Below are 17,222 nucleotides of genomic sequence, written 5' to 3'. Positions count from 1 at the left end.
CGGCCTGTCCTTCACCAGCTTCTCCGCATCCATCTTGCCCCAGTGCACTTTAGCACGGGCAAGCGTCCTACGGGCACCTTCGATGCAGATGGAGCGCTTGATTACTTCAAGACGTGGGCAGGCATCCACCAGCCACCTCACCAGCCCGAAGTAGCTCCCAGGCAGAGCCTCTCCAGGCCAAAGCCGAACTATGAGGCCCTTTATGGCCTGTTCGGCCACCTTGTGGAGCTTGACCATTTGCTTCAGCTGGTCGCTCAAAGGCACCAGGTGTCCGGCCTCAGCATACTGAGACCAGAACACCTTCTCCATTGAGCTCCCCTTCTCGGATCGGTAGTAGGCGGCGGCATCAGACGCACTGCGGGGCAAATCTGCGAATGCTCCTGGAGAGCTCCGGACTCGGGTAAGTAACAAGTAATTCACTTTCACGTGCTTGCTTTGCATAATGAATGCCTTACCCGCCGCTATCTTCTTCATCGCTTCAATTTATTGGAGGGCTTTCTAGGCTTCGGCCTTGGCAGACTTTGCGCTTTTGAGGGCTGCCGCAAGCTCGGACGCTTGCGTCTTTGAGTCAAGCTCCAAACTCTCGTGTTTTTTCACGAGAGCCTGGAGCTTTTTCTGCAACTCCTCCACCCGCGCCTCCTGCTTCCCTCTCTCTGTTCGCTCCGTGGCCGCTCTGTTCTCGGCCTCGGACAACGCTTTCATAAGGGTTGCCACCTTGGTCGTGGCCCCTATAATAGCACGTTGATCCTGTCATTTTTTGCAACCACATCTTCTCTATATACTTGCGCAAGGTATTACTTACCTACCTTCTCCTCGAGTTGCCTCTTGGCATGGCCGAGATCGTTCTCGGACCACGTGAGGTTTTGCTTCAGCATATCCACCTCCGCAGTCAGTGCGGCGGAGGCTAGCAGCGAAGCCTGCATACGCATATTGACTTGATTATGTTAGACTCCTGCGAATGTTATTAGATCCTCTATTCGGCTTTTCTTTTCGAACACCGAACAGAGCACCAGGGGCTACTGTCTATGCGGTAATATTTTTACATATTCTTTACTTACCTCAAAGCCTGTTAGAAGGCTGGCACAGGCTTCAGTCGGTCCGCTCTTGGCGGACTGAACCTTCTGGATCACCGCACTCATAATAGTGCGGTGCTCCTCGTCGATGGAGGCGCCGTTAAGCACCTCCAGCAAATTGTCCGGTGCCTCCGGTTGGACGGAGGTCACCGGCTCGGTAGGCTTGCTCCTCTTGGAAGGAGGCTGCCTACCGGAGTCCGGAACCGTCGAAGGTTCCGGCGCGGTGTCCGGCTCAAGGCCGGACTCGGAGCCCTTGGGGGTTTTATCCCCTTTGCGCCTAGAGTCCGGGAGGTCGCCTTGCGGCGCCTCCAGGACCACCTCCTCCTGGCTTGGAATTACCTGTTGGGACAGCACCTCAGTGTCGTCCGTAGGGTGGGGGGAGGTAGTGGGCGGAAGTGAATTCACGTCCGACGAATCCAGGGAGCCGCTCAACGACTCGTCCAGCCCGGCCTTGGGTGGACTGCATAGTCATATTCGGCGTAAGGAGGAGCTGTGCAAGAAAGGAACACTATGAATTGCTCTGGTGTCCGAAAACTTACGATCTCGCCAGGGGCTTGGCCCTATGCAGCCACTCCTCTTCGCTGTTGTCGGCATTGGTGGAGTAGTCCAGAGGAAGGGTCTTCCCCTTCTTGGACCCTTCGGCCTCCCCAGTTGGGGCGGCCTTCCTTTTCTTCCCTCCCCCCGCTGGAGGGGGAGAGGTCTCTTCTTCCTTCTCCTCGTCTTCACGGGAGGAGTGCGTCTTAGAGTCGTCGGATGATGAATCCGACACCTCCAGGCGACGGGCACTCTTTCGAGTCCCCGTGGCCTTCTTCTTGGCCTTCTTCTGTGGCACCACATAGGGTGCCGGAACCAGTAGCTTCGCCAAGCGAGCGTCCGCTGGGCCTTCGGGCAAAGGAGCCGGACAGTTGACCTGTCCGGACGTCTCCTGCCAATCCTGTCAAAGGTAAGGGAGCTTAGATCTCGCATGGAGTCAAACTATGAAAAACTAATACCCTGTAAAGGGTAAAAACAGCTTACCGCACTAGCGTGACGCTGCGTGCTGAATCCGCGATCCTCGGTAGCGGATGCGGGGGCCTTGGCGCCCTTGAAAAGCACCTTACAGGCATCTTCGTACGTCATGTCGAAGAGCCTGCTCAGAGTTCGGTGCTGCGCCGGGTCGAACTCCCATAGGTTGAAAGCCCGTTGTTGACACAGGAGGATCCGGCGGATGAGCATAACCTAGACTACATTGACAAGTTTGAGCTTCTTGTCCACCAGGGTTTGGACGCATGTTTGGAGTCCGATCAGCTCTCCTTTTTTACCCCACGACAGGCCCGTCTCTTTCCAGGCGGTGAGCCGCGTAGGGGGTCCGGATCGGAACTCGGGGGCTGCGACCCATTCAGGGTCGCGCGGCTCGGTGATGTAAAACCACCCCGATTGCCACCCCTTTAGGGTCTCCACGAAGGAGCCCTTGAGCCATAGGACGTTGGGCATCTTGCCCACCATGGCGCCTCCGCACTCCGCCTGGGTGCCGCGCACCACCTTCAGCTTGACATTGAAAGTTTTGAGCCATAGGCCGAAATGGGGGCGGATGCAGAAGAAAGCCTCGCACACGACGATAAACGCCGAGATGTTGAGGACAAAGTTCGGGGCCAGATCGTGGAAATCCAGGCCATAGTAGAACATGAGCCCCTGGACAAATGGGTGGAGAGGGAAGCCCAGTCCGCGGAGGAAATGGGGGAGGAACACCACCCTCTCGTGGGGCCTAGGGGTGGGGATGAGCTGCCCCTCTTCGGGAAGCCGGTGCGCAATGTCGTTAGACAAGTATCCGACCCTCCTCAGTTTTTTGATGTGTCCCTCCGTGATGGAGGAGACCATCCACTTGCCTCCCGCTCCGGACATGGCTGGAGAAGGTTGATGTGGGGTGTGCGGACTTGGGCGCTGGAGCTCGAGTGCGCGGAAATGGATAGGCAAAGGAGGAAGAAGGCGTGGATGAAAAGGTGGATCCTTATCCCCTTATATGGGTGGACGCGACTATGCGTCCCCACCAGCCTGATAAAACTCGCTTATCTCCCAAGCGCCGTAATCAATGGCGCGGTTGGGTTACCCACGCCCGTATTGATGAGAATCCAGGAATAAGGGGACACGATCTCTGCTTTGACAAGACATGCCAAGGAAACCGCCTCGCTAAACACGCTGAGGTGGGACAGTAAAGCGATTCGAATAAAGACTTGGCCGTGGTGTGATGTCACGCTACGGAATACGTCAGCAGATTAGATTTGTGTAAATATTATTCTCTCTATGGCGATATGTGGAAACTTATTTTGCAGAGCCGGACACTACCTTTGTGTTCAAAATCTTCTATGAAGTACTTGGAGGAGGAACCCGCCTTGCAATGCTGAAGACAATCTGCGCGCCGGACTCGTCGTCATTGAAGCCTGGTTCAGGGGCTACTGAGGGAGTCCTGGATTAGGGGGTGTCCGGATAGCCGGACCATACCTTCGGCCGGACTCCTGGACTATGAAGATACAAGATTGAAGACTTCGTCCCGTGTCCAGAAGGGACTTTCCTTGGCGTGAAAGGCAAGCTTGGCGATACGGATATGTAGATCTCCTACCATTGTAACCGACTCTGTGTAACCCTAGCCCTCTCCGTGTCTATATAAACCGGAGGATTTTAGTCCGTAGGACGAACAACAAACATACCATAGGCTAGCTTCTAGGGTTTAGCCTTCTTGATCTCGTGGTAGATCTACTCTTGTACTACCCATACCATCAATATTAATCAAGCAGGAGTAGGGTTTTACCTCCATCGAGAGGGCCCAAACCTGGGTAAAAACATCGTGTCCCTTGTCTCCTGTTACCATCCACCTAGACGCACAGTTCGGGACCCCCTACCCGAGATCCGCCGGTTTTGACACCGACAACGTCCATTTTGCATCATGCTTTTATATGAATATTTGTTGCATTATGGGTTGTTATTACACATTATGTCACAATACTTATGCCTATTCTCTCTTATTTTACAAGGTTTACATAAAGAGGGAGAATGGCGGCAGCTGGGATTCTGGGCTGGAAAAGGAGCAAATATTAGAGACCTATTCTGCACAGCTCCAAAGTCCTGAAACTTCACGGGAGATGTTTTCCAAATATATAAAAAATACTCAGCGGAAGAAACTCACCAGGGGGCCACACCCTGCCCACGAGGGTGGGGGCGCGCCCTACCCCCCAGGGCGCGCCCCCTACCTCGTGGGCCCCCTGGTGGCCCTCCGGTGCCCATCTTTTGCTATATGGAGTCTTTCGATGGAAAAAAAATCATAGGCCATCTTCTCGGACGAAACTCCGCCGCCACGAGGCGGAACCTTGGCGGAACCAATCTAGGGCTCCGGCGGAGCTGTTCTGCCGGGGAAACTTCCCTCCCGGAAGGGGGAAATCATCGCCATCGTCATCACCAACGCTCCTCTCATCGGGAGAGGGCAATCTCCATCAACATCTTCATCAGCACCATCTCATCTCAAAACCCTAGTTCATCTCTTGTATCCAATTCTTGTCTCTAAGTCCGGAATTGGTGCTAGTAGGTTGCTAGTAGTATTAATTACTCCTTGTAGTTGATGCTAGTTGGTTTAATTGGTGGAAGATCATATGTTCACATCCTATATGCATATTAATACCCCTCTGATTATGAACATGTTTATGCTTTGTGAGTAGTTACTTTTGTTCCTGAGGACATGGGAGAAGTCTTGCTATTAGTAGTCATGTGAATTTGGTATTCGTTCGATATTTTGATAAGATGTATGTTGTCTCTCCTCTAGTGGTGTTATGTGAACGTCGACTACATGACACTTCACCATTGTTTGGGCCTAGAGGAAGGCATTGGGGAGTAATAAGTAGATGATGGGTTGCTAGAGTGACAAAAGCTTAAACCCTAGTTTATGCTTTGCTTCGTAAGGGGCTGATTTGGATCCATATGTTTCATGCTATGGTTAGGTTTACCTTAATACTTTTGTTGTAGTTGTGGATGCTTGCAATAGAGGTTAATCATAAGTGGGATGCTTGTCCAAGTAAGGGCAGTACCCAAGCACCGGTCCACCCACATACCAAATTATCAAAGTACCGAACGCGAATCATATGAACGTGATGAAAACTAGATTGACAATATTCCCATGTGTCCTCGGGAGCGCTTTACATCATATAAGAGTTTGTCCAGGTTTGTCCTTTGCTACAAAAAGGATTGAGCCACATTGTTGCACCTTATTTACTTTTGTTACTTGTTGCTATCACAAAACTATCTGTTACCACTTATTTCAGTACTTGCAGAGAATACCTTGCTGGAAACCGCTTATCATTTCCTTCTGCTCCTCATTGGGTTCGACACTCTTACTTATCGAAAGGACTACGATAGATCCCCTATACTTGTGGTTCATCAGTTGTTCCGGCAGTTAGACCCGATCCGGACGGGCTGCTCCTGGTTGTGCGATCCGCATCGAGCGGTAGATCGATCGTGTGGATCTGTCGCAAAATACCCTATGGCAGGAATTTGTGGACCTAATCGTGCGGTGCTGATTGGTTCGTGCGGTGTTGTGGGACTAATTGCGGGGTGCACGTAAGAAAGTTCTTGTTTGATTGTTTAATAGTAGTGGAGATAAAAGTTACTACATTCTGCTGCAGCGACTGTTTGGAGCCCGCACCATCGAGCTTCAGTTCAGAAGGTGAGCTAAGCACAACCACTCTTTCCTAATGGTTATACTAACATAGGTCTGTTAATCAATTCGCGCTGAAGTGTACATATATGAAGTCAGTGTGTTTCAGTTCAACCTCTCGTCCCTTATAGGTACCTCAGCTCCAACGCAGATTCCATTATAGGTAGCTCAAGTCAAAATGACTCAAGTGAGGTAAGTGAAGATAAGAACCATGAAACTCGTGCATCTCCTATCCACGAGGCTGATGTCGAATGGTGGGACCTCAGTCAAGAACTCGCTTCAAAGTTGTCTCCAAGCATTGTCTCCCTTGCTTCATTTGATGGTGATTATACCACCATATATGCACATTTGTTGTGTATGTATTTAACCGTGAGTAGTTAATGACTGAAATAATTATTTTCTTGTGCAGGAGAGGCATTGCAATCTGAATACACATGCATGGTTATTCACAGCAAACTGCCTTGTGCCTCTTTTCTGACTACGGGAAGTTTGTTTGGATCAGTAGATTACAAACACTGGAGCGCATTGACGGTTTGTGCTGCTGATATTTCTGCGCTTTGCCTGCTTGTTTAGGGTATTGGTAATGGCTATGCATTAAACATTTGTGTTGCTTTTGCTGTATCGTTACAGATCAAGGTGCGCCTTCCAAATGGCAAAGTGGTCCATGGGTGGCTCAACTATCATTCGTCCTTTTGCGATCTCGCTGTTGTCAGCACCAATTCCTTGTTGCACTTCCTGCGCTCACATAATCTCCGTGTAGCATGTCTCGATGACAACATGCAAGTTGATTCGGTGGCCGGGGTATTAGCTGTAAGGCGGTGCTTCGACTCAGGAAAATTAGTGTACACCAGAGGGTCACTGACTAGTGGAATTCAAAACGAAGAGCTTAATTTGCCACTGACTGGTGCAATTCAAGACAAAGAGCTTAATTTTTCCACATGCAAAATCACCGAGGTGCACTGTTGATGTTCCTTCTGATTTTTCTACATAGTTGAAGTCAACAATTGTACAGTGAATTCATGATATTAGTGGCATGTCATTTATCGTTTTTATGTGCAATGAACTTTCTGATGCCCCAAGAGCTGCAACAAAAGGATCCCTGTGTGGTATTGATTCATTTTTGTGCTAATCTGAGAGTCAAATTATTTTATGTGCTAGGCTGCCAGTGGAGGGCCACTTGTTGATTGTGATGGGAATTTGTTGGCATGAACTACTATGGTGGGAAAATAACTCCATTCCTACCAAGTAATCTAATTTTGGACCGCCTTGGGCTTGAAATGTTCTGGTAAGATTGTGTTCCAATACTTATGCCGAACAACTTTTCTAGTCCTTCTTCGTTGTTACAACATGTAAATTGGCTATTCGTTTTCTTGCAATGTTGTTATTATTTATTCTTGCATCCATTCTTTGTATATCACACTGTGTTGTTCTTGTTACAAAACTGTGTTGCTCATGTTCGATATTTTTATTTTGTCGTGAACTCAATTTTTTTCGATCATGGACATTCGGTTGTTCTACTTATTTGACGTTCATGCCTGAATGAACCTTTAGAACCGTGTTTCTCATTTTATTTTATCCTTTTTTGCAAACTCTGTTTTTTTATCATGGCCATTCAGTTGTTTTAGTTATTTGATATCTGCCTGAGAATGACCCTTCAGTTTTGCATCAATTACTACATTCAGAGTTGCGAGTGAAGAAGATGATTGCTGTACAGATGAGACAGAAGAATCTTATAGGGACAGTCCAAAAGGTAAGCTAAGAACAATCACCCTTGAGACTATATGCACTAGCTGGTAGTTCTTTATCATTTTCTAATATTAGTTGCGAATAATTATATTTCGGTTACTCATGCCCTGCACAAGGCTAGTTTAAGTTAATGGATTTAATCATACTAACACATGGTCTGCATGTAGAACCTAATGGCCATTCACACTAGTGCATGTATATACTAACACACATTCAGCCCTGAACCAAAAGGGAGATCCAAGCAGTTCACTCATAATGTCATCTACAGTATCATAGTTATCCTATTTATTATGCTAACTATAAATAGCAAGTTATCAAATTATAATCTTCCGAACAATGGCTATTACTAAGCTTTTAATCATCATCGAATCGCTAATTGTTTCACCCTGTAGCAGAACTCACTGACGACCAACTTGAATGTGTACTTGCTCCCTGGCCTGCTTCCGGTGATGGTGAGTGGGTGCTTTCGATTTTGCCAACAGTTACATGGTGAATTGCTTCACCTTTGTTGCACCAGAATTTATTTTGATTATGCTAATCACTACTAATACATTGTCATGGATCGCTTTAACCTGTTGCACCAGACTTTACAGATAGAGCAAATGAGATGTTAAGGACTGCTGGTCATCCCTTGCCAAAGTTTGCTGATGGTAAGTAGATGCTCCCCATCGTGATGACTATTCCCAGCCGTTTCAAAATTTGACAACTTTGTTCTGGCGTCTCCACTGACGTGCCATGCTTATTTAACCAGATGGCATGTACAGATGTACTTGAAAGGGACATTTGACGATGAATTCGGCAGCGGTAATTGGAGTGAACCAACCAGGAAAGTTGCTTCGAAGATGTCTCGAAGTGTTGTGGCACTTGCTTCATTCATCGTAGAATCTGATTCTGATGGAGAACACAACTAGGGTGATTGTACTGTTCTAAGCTCATTAGGTTTCCATATTTATTCTCTTATGTGACCACTTGTTAATGCTTGAAACTACATTGTGTATAGAGAAAAGAAGAAAACATTTTTCTTGCACAGGTGTATTTATAGAGTGCAATGGATCCGTTACAAGAGTTCTGACTTCGGCAAGCTTGGTTAGAACTAATGGTGAAGAAAACAACATTCAACCTGGATTGATGGTTGGTGCTGCTAGTCATTATTTGCTTGTTTTATCTTACTGATTTAAAGATACTACTAGCAAAGTCACCACTTCATTGTTATAGATTGAAGTGTGCCTCCCGAGTAAACGACATGTGGACGGGTCATTGCAACATTATAATCTACACTACAATATGGCTGTTGTCAGCATTGAGGGTGTCCGCAGTTATAGTGCAGCAAAACTCATTGAAGCATCTCGAACCAATGAGGTAGTAGCTCTAGGGCGCGACTTCAAATCAGGCACGTTAATGGCCACAAATGGAGCCAAGACAGGCAAAGATAGTAGATCTGATTACAAAGAGCTTCGGATGTCCACATGTAAAATCACCAAGGTGCATTGTGTTGACTTCTCTTAATCAGAGTATGAAGTAACAGTTGCTGCACATTATTGTTTTTCCCTTGTTTAATCCTTTTGTTGCAACTTGGTTGTTGTGCTATATAGGCTGGGATTGGAGGACCCCTTGTTGATTTTGACGGAAAGTTTGTTGGCATGAACTTCTATGACATGGAAGATACTCCTTACCTGCCAAGGGATATTATATTGGAAGTCATGAGGAGATTTGACGCACAACAATATGTACTGAATTTAGACCAGTTTGGTTGTCACTCGGTTATTTTTGGACGCTACAACTATCATTTGATCAATATGTTCTTTTTTTTCTCGGTAAAATTTGATCAATCTGTTGTTGTAGGACTGCTGTTGCTGATGTCGAGGATACAGACGAGTCTGAAATTCCCAAGTAGGTCCTTCGCATCCTTTTGACCTGTCTGGATACATTCATTGTGTTTCCAACGTAGTAAATAAATTGTTGGCCTTCCTTCTAACTTAGGGTTTTTATTTCATCCATGCATAGCTGGCCCGTGCCTGACGCCTATTGGGTTTATCCGGGTCGCTACCCTAAACCACCGCGTTCTCCTTCGGAAGAAATGGACGAGTAAAAGTGTGTTTTGTTTATGCTAGCGTTTTGTTTGGCTTTAAGAGGTGGATGGTTTTGTCAGGCTTTGGGTGATGGTTCACGGTTCTCGAGTGTTGTACAGCCGGACCCATTGTTTTTAGATGATACGACGGTGTTAAAATTTAATAAACAAATCAATGATGGAGAGGCAACAAAATCTATAGAAGTACTAATTAACTCAATCTGCAAAAAATATTGTCCTCGGGTCAATCGTGGGATTTTTTTTAAGTTCAACTATGAAGCGTCGTCAGGTTTCATGGTGAACGAGAGGAACTAGATAAGAATTCCGAGGCTCGGCTACACTGTTAGGATATCCAGATCTGGTTCTCAAAACCAAAAAGAAACAACGACATATATGGTCTCCTCCAATCATGAAAAACTTGATCAAAAACTTAATTAGTGGCACAATACTAATCCAAAAAAGATGTTGAATTTGCTAAATGCGCAAACATGAACACAAAAAGAGCAAAAGTGACAATGTACTATAGAACACTAATAATTAATTTGTGTTCAACCATGTTAACAAGATGGGAATAATAAATTCAATTAAACACTGGTGTAATGACGTGAACCGGTACATTTGCTCTCGCATAAGAAAATGAGATCTAGATCTTGAGGCCACCGTCGACATCCACTTTGGCGGCGACGACGATGTCGTTGCTCCTTTGGCCCCTTCACTTTGCGGGTGGTAGGTCATCATTTCTGGTCAGCTTTTTATGTCAGATCGGCAATGCCCGATGAACAGACCGTGTCATGTTGCATGGAAATTCTTCACCTCTTTTTTTTTTTGAGGGTAGGAAATTCTTCACCTCTAATGCATACAATAAATGCTCCCAAGCACCCCTAGGCATCCAATTGCTTCACTGATTGCTGAAAGCCTCGCCGTGACCTTAGCATTAGGTGCTCCTCAAAAATACTAAGCTCCATAAACCTCACAACATCAATGAACACTTTCACGCACTTTATGATTGTATCTTTGCTCATCCGAATATAGGCACCTATCATATTTGTAGGAGCGCCATATGGGTAATAGTGAAAACAAAAAAGGACCCAGCAGACCGGTGGCATTCCTCTGTTGCGTGAAAAACAATTCATTAATACTCAAGTCATCGGTGATGTGATGCAACAACCGTTGTGACATGCGGAAACTGTCGACGGAATAGACTAGCATGGGTACGTAGAATTTGGTACTGTATCAAATAGTCCTGCATGAGCAGACTATGGCCGGCTTGTCTATTTGGGCGATATGTCCAACAACCTACTTCCTCCGTCCGGAAAAACTTGTCACAAGCTTATCTCTTAAATGGATGTATCTAGCACTAACTTGGTGCTAGATTCATTCATTTGAGGGACAAGCTTTTTTGAACGGAGGGAGTATCTGTGATCCTGATCCGTCAGCCTACACTGTAGCAGAGTCCTTGTATCCAAAAAACAATATTACGACGGAGAACGGAATAGGGAATGTGCTAGACCGATTTATTTGGAGGAAGAAACGACATCTAATTTATTTTTCTTTTTCTTTTTTGATACGAGGACTCTGCTAAAGTGCTCTTGCTCATTGGATTGCCAATCTCGTGAACAGCCGGCTGAGATCTCCTTGAAGGAAAAATCAAAGTCGATAGCCTCACGCCTGACATCATCAGCTCTCCAGATCAGATCAGGATCCTCTGTGGCTCTCTCTTCTCGCTACCACAATCAATCACACGGCCACACAGTGCACGCAGACAAAAACCAGAGAGGGGAATCTCGAACCTACCGCTAATAATCATCCTGCTTCACCATTTTTCCGTAGAAAAGAAAGAACCCCCTGGAACTGGAAGCACTCAGAGCACAAGCCAATCAAACGAGCTGCTGGGTTGGTTTCCTCCATTCGTTCCGTTCAACATGGCTCTTCAGGTACGGGCAGGCAGGATGATTTCTCTTGGAATCGATATGAATTCTATCTTCTCTGTATCTGATTTGCGCCTGCTCTTGGTTCTTGGATCAGGTGTGGATGGTTGGGGAGGACGGCGAGGACCTCGACAACCACAAGGAGCTCCTGCCTCTCTCCAAGCTCCAAGGTGCGAATGATGATCCTTGCAACTTCTCTCGTTGCTGGCTCAGTTTCTTGGATTGTTCATGTGCCCCCCATTTGTTTGGGTTAAAAATGTCTCTTTTGGCTATATATAAGCTTTTATTGGTTGGATGTCGTGGCCTTAGCCAGCTCTTTTAGATAACGACGCCCTCATGTAACTGCTTAAACAGAGGGTGACTATTCAGTATTCGTCGAGTAGTTTTCATCCCTTTCCCTATGCTGATTTGCATCTGAAATGACAGGAACTTGTCACTTTAAAATTGGAAAGTTGATTACCCCGTGTTTCCTGAGCAAACCATGTGCTGCTACCTGCAAACTTGTTATATGTGTGACTGGCATCCTGCAGTTGAGGCAATTGCCACTTCGAGAGATCGGTTAGAAAAATGAACTTGTCAACGTTCTTGATTATCCTCTGTCGATTCGAACTATACAATTTATGTTCCTCACCCAAAGAAGTAACTGCTGGCCGGGGAATTCCCCCTTTTCGAAAAAAAGAAGAAGTAACTGCTGGGAGTGGATACCTGACTAATAAGGCGAGTAGAACAAGCGAATGTTCAGTTCTCATTTAGCTTTGAAAATATCATTTTGAATTATTTTGAAAAGCGGCCCGGTATCTGAATCCACTTTTCCGTAAACAAGGCATCTAGAAGCTGGGCTCGGTTCCTCTATCTGACATACTTTGCTAAGCAGCTTCCAACACTTGCCCTGTTTTCTTTCAGAGATTGGTGTGTTATACTGGCATTTGGACCCAAAGAAGTCTGAAAGTGAGGAAGAGCTAGCGAAGATCCGCAAAGACAGAGGATACAACTACATGGTTTGCGACCCCCACCAACTCTCAGTCCCTCTTTGCTTCTCTTTAACCGTGCACACCTTGTGTATGTAATCTGACAGTATTGCACATGCATCACTTGCTGAAGGATTATCTCGATATATGTCCTGGAAAGTTAGCGAACTTTGAGGAGAAGCTGAAGAACTTCTTCACAGAGCACATGCATGCCGACGAAGAGATCCGCTACTGCTTGGAAGGCGGTGGGTACTTTGATGTGCGCGACAAGGATGACAAATGGGTTCGGATCTGGATAAAAGAAGGGGATATGATTGTGCTGCCGGCTGGAATTTATCATCGGTTCACCCTCGACGCCGCCAACCATGTGAAGGTACTGATTGGGAATCTTTTTGTGTTTATTACTGCTATAAAGAGCTGTTGCAGTGATTACTTTTTGCATCACATTTTGCATAGAAATATGAATCTGTTTTGTCAACCAAGCTCAATGAAAACATGATTTAGGCACTAGACTAGAGGACATCTGTAGAACCACCGAAAAAGAATCACAAGTAGCAAAACAGATCTTTTGATCAACAAGATGGTTGACAATTAATTCTTAATGTAATGCTGCTTGGTGAGGACCAAAAAGGAAAAAAGAACAAAATATTGAACTGGCAACACAAATTTGCCAATCTGGATAGTGCATTCAAGTTAAGCAGAAAGGTTTGCTCTCGTAGGATGCAGAAACAGGGTTCATTTTCAGCCGGTAATTAAAGAACTGTGTTGTTAAACAACATCTATAAGTAATTAATGAGACATAATGTATATATTTAGAAGCTCTATCTTGCATCAGATATCAACTGGATCCTTATCATTCTGATGCCTCGTCGTGCACAGCTCATGAGGCTCTTCCTGGGAGAGCCAGTCTGGACCGCGCACAACCGGCCTCAGGAGGACCATCCGGTGCGGCAAGAGTATGTGAAGAGGCTCACAGACGACAATGCTGGTCTTGCTCTGGCAGCACACTGAAGTTTGTTTGTGATTCCTCGGCTATGTATGTATTATAACCACCCATGGACATATACATACACTTGGATGAAACCATGTTGTAATCTTGAAACCAACATACATGCTACGTACTTGTTATTATTGACTAGGTAATTCCCCATGCGTTGCAACAGGAGCATAAATATTCAGTGGTTCAACACTTATCGTGTCAAACATATATGTTTATAATTCTCGTGGCATTTTCTTCTTCTGCACATTATCTCTGCCCCCTTCCAAGCTTTCCATCGCCCTCAATTGCACATATGGCGATATAACTTGTTGAATGTGTTTTATTTGGACAGGGCATTTGACAGTTATGAAGAAGAAAATTGTTTATATACACATTGATTAAAGCATAATATTATTTGATAAGCACGAGAAAAACTATTCCCTACATTAACTCAGCGACACTTATTTTGGGACAGAGGGAGTATATTTCACAATATCGTGCACCCCCTCCCTTCCTGTGTGCAGGAGTGCATGTGTGTGTGTGTGTGTGTGTGTGTGTGTTCGTGTGTTCGACATCATCATGTTTCACTTTGGGATGCTCCCTCATTATCCATAAGGTTGTTCTAATCCCGGCGATTCTCTGAAAATTCGTGTGGCCTCAGGCTGTGGATTAAGGCAACTTGTCCCTCATCTCAGGTGGATAATGGTTGATAGGCAGAACACGATGGAAACGGTTTTCACCCACATTTAGCTATACCGAAAAATGGGGAGGTGGGAAGGGTATAAGGAAACCGCACCAACTAATTTGTTTCTACTACAAGCAGCTCAGGAGAGATGCAGATATCAAAAACATCCATAAAACTATTTCTCAAAACCAATCATGCATTTTACGTTCATGTGAAGAACAAAATCAGCACTCAGTATTACATACTCCAGCCTCCTTCAGATGCTCTGCTTTTGCTGCTGTATCAAATTCTCAACTGCTTAAACCCAGTTTTGATTATAAATCTTTGTATTCAGATTATAATTAGTAGTTGCATTAACCGGGCAGTAATTCTTCAATCCACACATCAATCTATGATCCTAGGACTAAGTAGAAGGTTGGTCAAATCTTCCTCATCCACTCCTTTTCCTCACTTGGCTGATGAAGCGACATATCGCCAACATCTGCTCCTATGCTTTCTGGTTCCCGAGGCTATATGTGAGATTATCTCTAATTTGAACAAATATCGGCCAGTTAATCTGATTCTTCTAACTTTCATATAAAAAACTTTGTTCAAAGAGATTATCTAATTCTTCTAACTTCGAATAAATGAGTAATACTCCCTCCGTTCACTTTTGTAAGTCGTTTCAAACAATTCAAAATAGGTTGTTTTGCACATTGTCCGAAATGTGTTCAAAGTCTTATAAAAGTGAATAGAGAAAGTACTTCAGATCAACACAGAGCAAAATTTTCTTGACAGTGCAAAAGTTAAGTATGGTTATGCATGAGCATGAACTTTGTACCCAACTACCCATACATACATCTTAACTCAAGAATCAGGAGGGAAAAACCAAGTCGCGGTCAATGATCCGTCATGTGGCACCACCGTGTCCACCGGCAAGGGGGACACCGTCCCTCGTCTCATGTCGTAAACCCCAGAGTAGAGGGCGCTCGTCCTTCCACCATAATTGTTATGCTCCTTGAGAAAGTAGATGCAGTCTTGTCGAGCTCCCCCGTGCTTGCCGTCTCCGGCAGGGAGCGACTCGGAGCAGCCTTCGCTGACGAAGAGAGCGCGCCCCATGAGCGTCTCGACGTCTCTCCACCGCCCTAGGCCGCCGCCGCTGATGTCTGCCGCCTCCAGGACCTCGAACCAAGCCGCATGAGCAACGGGCTTGTCTGCTTCACCATCAACAGCCGGTCGCCGGAGGCGACCAGGAAGTGGCGAGGGCCGCCGCGGTGCCATCGGTCGACGTCGTCCTGCGGCCTCATGAACACGCGTTGCACGTTGACATGGTTGCCATCGACGATGTCCATGGCATAAAGACGCAGCCGGAGAGGGTTGTAGACTTGTAGTAGTGGTACGCACCGACGACTGCTGCGGTGAGGACGTATAGCTTGTGCTGGAAGAGTGCCATGTCGAGGATATGATAGGGGTGGGGGTAGTAGCCTGCGCCTGTGGCTCCATGGGGGTTCCACTGCCACTGCCATTCCCCGGTCGTTGGCTGCGGCCTGCGGATGGAGATGGTGATCACCTGCCCGCCGCTGATCCGGCTCCCTGTCTAGACGGCGGTGCTGTGGTCGGACATCACCACCACCTTGCGGACATGGCCGACCCGAGTGCGGAGGCGGTCGAGGTTGACGCGCTGGGGGGCCGTCGTCATCCCCCGCGCAAGAGGGTTCATCAGCGAGCACGAGAACCCTTTGGCGTTGTGCACGAGGAAGAGCGTGCTGCCGGTGGAGACGCGGTGCGCGAGATTTTCGTCCAGGGCGAGGCCGCGGCGGTGGACCTCGCCGTCGGAGAGGCTGAGGAAGGAGCCGTCGCGGAGGGCGAGCCACGGGAGCAGCGGCGGCTGCAGGCGCGCGCCGGAGCGCCACTGGCGGCAGACGGCGCCGAGGCGGACGCGGTCGGCGTGGGACAGCACGCGCTGGAGCACGAGGCCCAGCAGCTCCGACGGGAGGTCCTGCCATGGAGGACGGCGTCCGCCGAGATTCGTCGCCGCAACTCCCTCCATCGTAGATCTGATCGTCAAGCAAAGCTATTGGCTATGATGCCCAAAATTTGCATCTCCGGCCGTTTCACGGTTCAGGCCCAGCTTGCAGAACACGGCATTCTAGTCAACCTGTGTGTCCAACTTATATCTGTCTACTTTATCTTAAAAAAAAACTTATCTGCCTACTAGGTTAAAAACCACTCAAAAAAAGTCTACTAGGTAAAAAAAAACTTATCTGTCTACTAGTAGTGCAACGCGTGTTCATATTAGGCAATGTTTTTTCTAAGGGGATATTAGACAATATAATTGCACCACACACTAATGCTCAGCAAGACTACCCTGATATTAAAACTTTTTTATACCAAAAAGTAGGTTTTACGCACCATATTTTTTTCTGCAGTACCAGATGATATAAAATAGGGCATCAGAATCATAGCAGATGATGTAAAATAGGGCACCAACTATGTTTTTTTCCCCACAATTGCATGCATATTGAACAAACTACACAACATCTCGCAAAGTATTCCATTTTCTATGTGTATCTATTATGTGAGATATGGTCCTATTTTGGTTGTGGGAAGTGCAGACACATTTCCATTTTCTTAAATAAATAGAATGGTTGCTTCTGTTGATTTACTCATTATGATTGACTCTGATATGAACCCAACCAACTCGCTCTAAGAAATGTCAATTCCTTGATTCCGCAATAGAACAATTTAAAAATTACCAAGTGTCCTAGAACAATTTTCTTTGAGATAATCTAACTCTTCTAACTTCCAACAAGAGAGTATACTACAGACAGAGAGTAGAATTTTCTTGACAGTGCAAAGGACAAATGGGGTGTGCAAGGCTGCAGAACAATTGCTTGAAGAACCAAGTGTGATATTCAGATAACAAAAGCAGCATTGCTGCAGATGGATTTGGTTACCATCCAGGGCAGCGGTGGCACTGGCAGCATGGCATCTTGTCTCCGTCATTTCTAATCCAGAATCTGCACGTAAAACACTCGCAAATAATAAATCTTGAAAAACAAACACCAACAAACAGAAAAGCAAACAAAATCTGGCAACCCGAGGCTATACCCATTCC

General features: G+C 46.3%; 1 protein-coding gene and 1 pseudogene across 2 annotated transcripts; both read left to right on the top strand.

Moving 5' to 3' along the window:
- The first annotated feature begins 6,189 nt into the window (after positions 1–6,189).
- LOC147992453 (uncharacterized) lies at positions 6,190–9,391 on the top strand (annotated as a pseudogene).
- Positions 9,392–11,264: 1,873 nt separating this feature from the next.
- LOC125527481 (acireductone dioxygenase 4-like) lies at positions 11,265–13,650 on the top strand. Of its 2 annotated transcripts, none has more exons than XM_048691998.2 (5): positions 11,265–11,499; positions 11,591–11,663; positions 12,397–12,491; positions 12,595–12,834; positions 13,341–13,650. In XM_048691998.2, exons 1-5 carry the CDS (start codon positions 11,488–11,490, stop codon positions 13,470–13,472), a joined length of 552 nt encoding a protein of 183 aa, XP_048547955.2. In that variant the 5' UTR covers positions 11,265–11,487; the 3' UTR covers positions 13,473–13,650. The 2 variants fall into 2 exon arrangements, with proteins under 2 accessions (XP_048547955.2, XP_087386542.1); XM_087530416.1 differs by having other exon boundaries at positions 13,297–13,650.
- The last annotated feature ends 3,572 nt before the right edge of the window (positions 13,651–17,222 follow it).

Source organism: Triticum urartu, chromosome 1A, assembly GCF_056163025.1.
Source record: "Triticum urartu cultivar PI428250 chromosome 1A, HENAU_Tu73, whole genome shotgun sequence".
In the NCBI taxonomy this organism is placed as follows: Eukaryota; Viridiplantae; Streptophyta; class Magnoliopsida; order Poales; family Poaceae; genus Triticum; species Triticum urartu.
The sequence above is the reverse complement of the archived record's forward strand: the minus strand, read 5'-3'. Positions and strand labels throughout refer to the sequence as shown.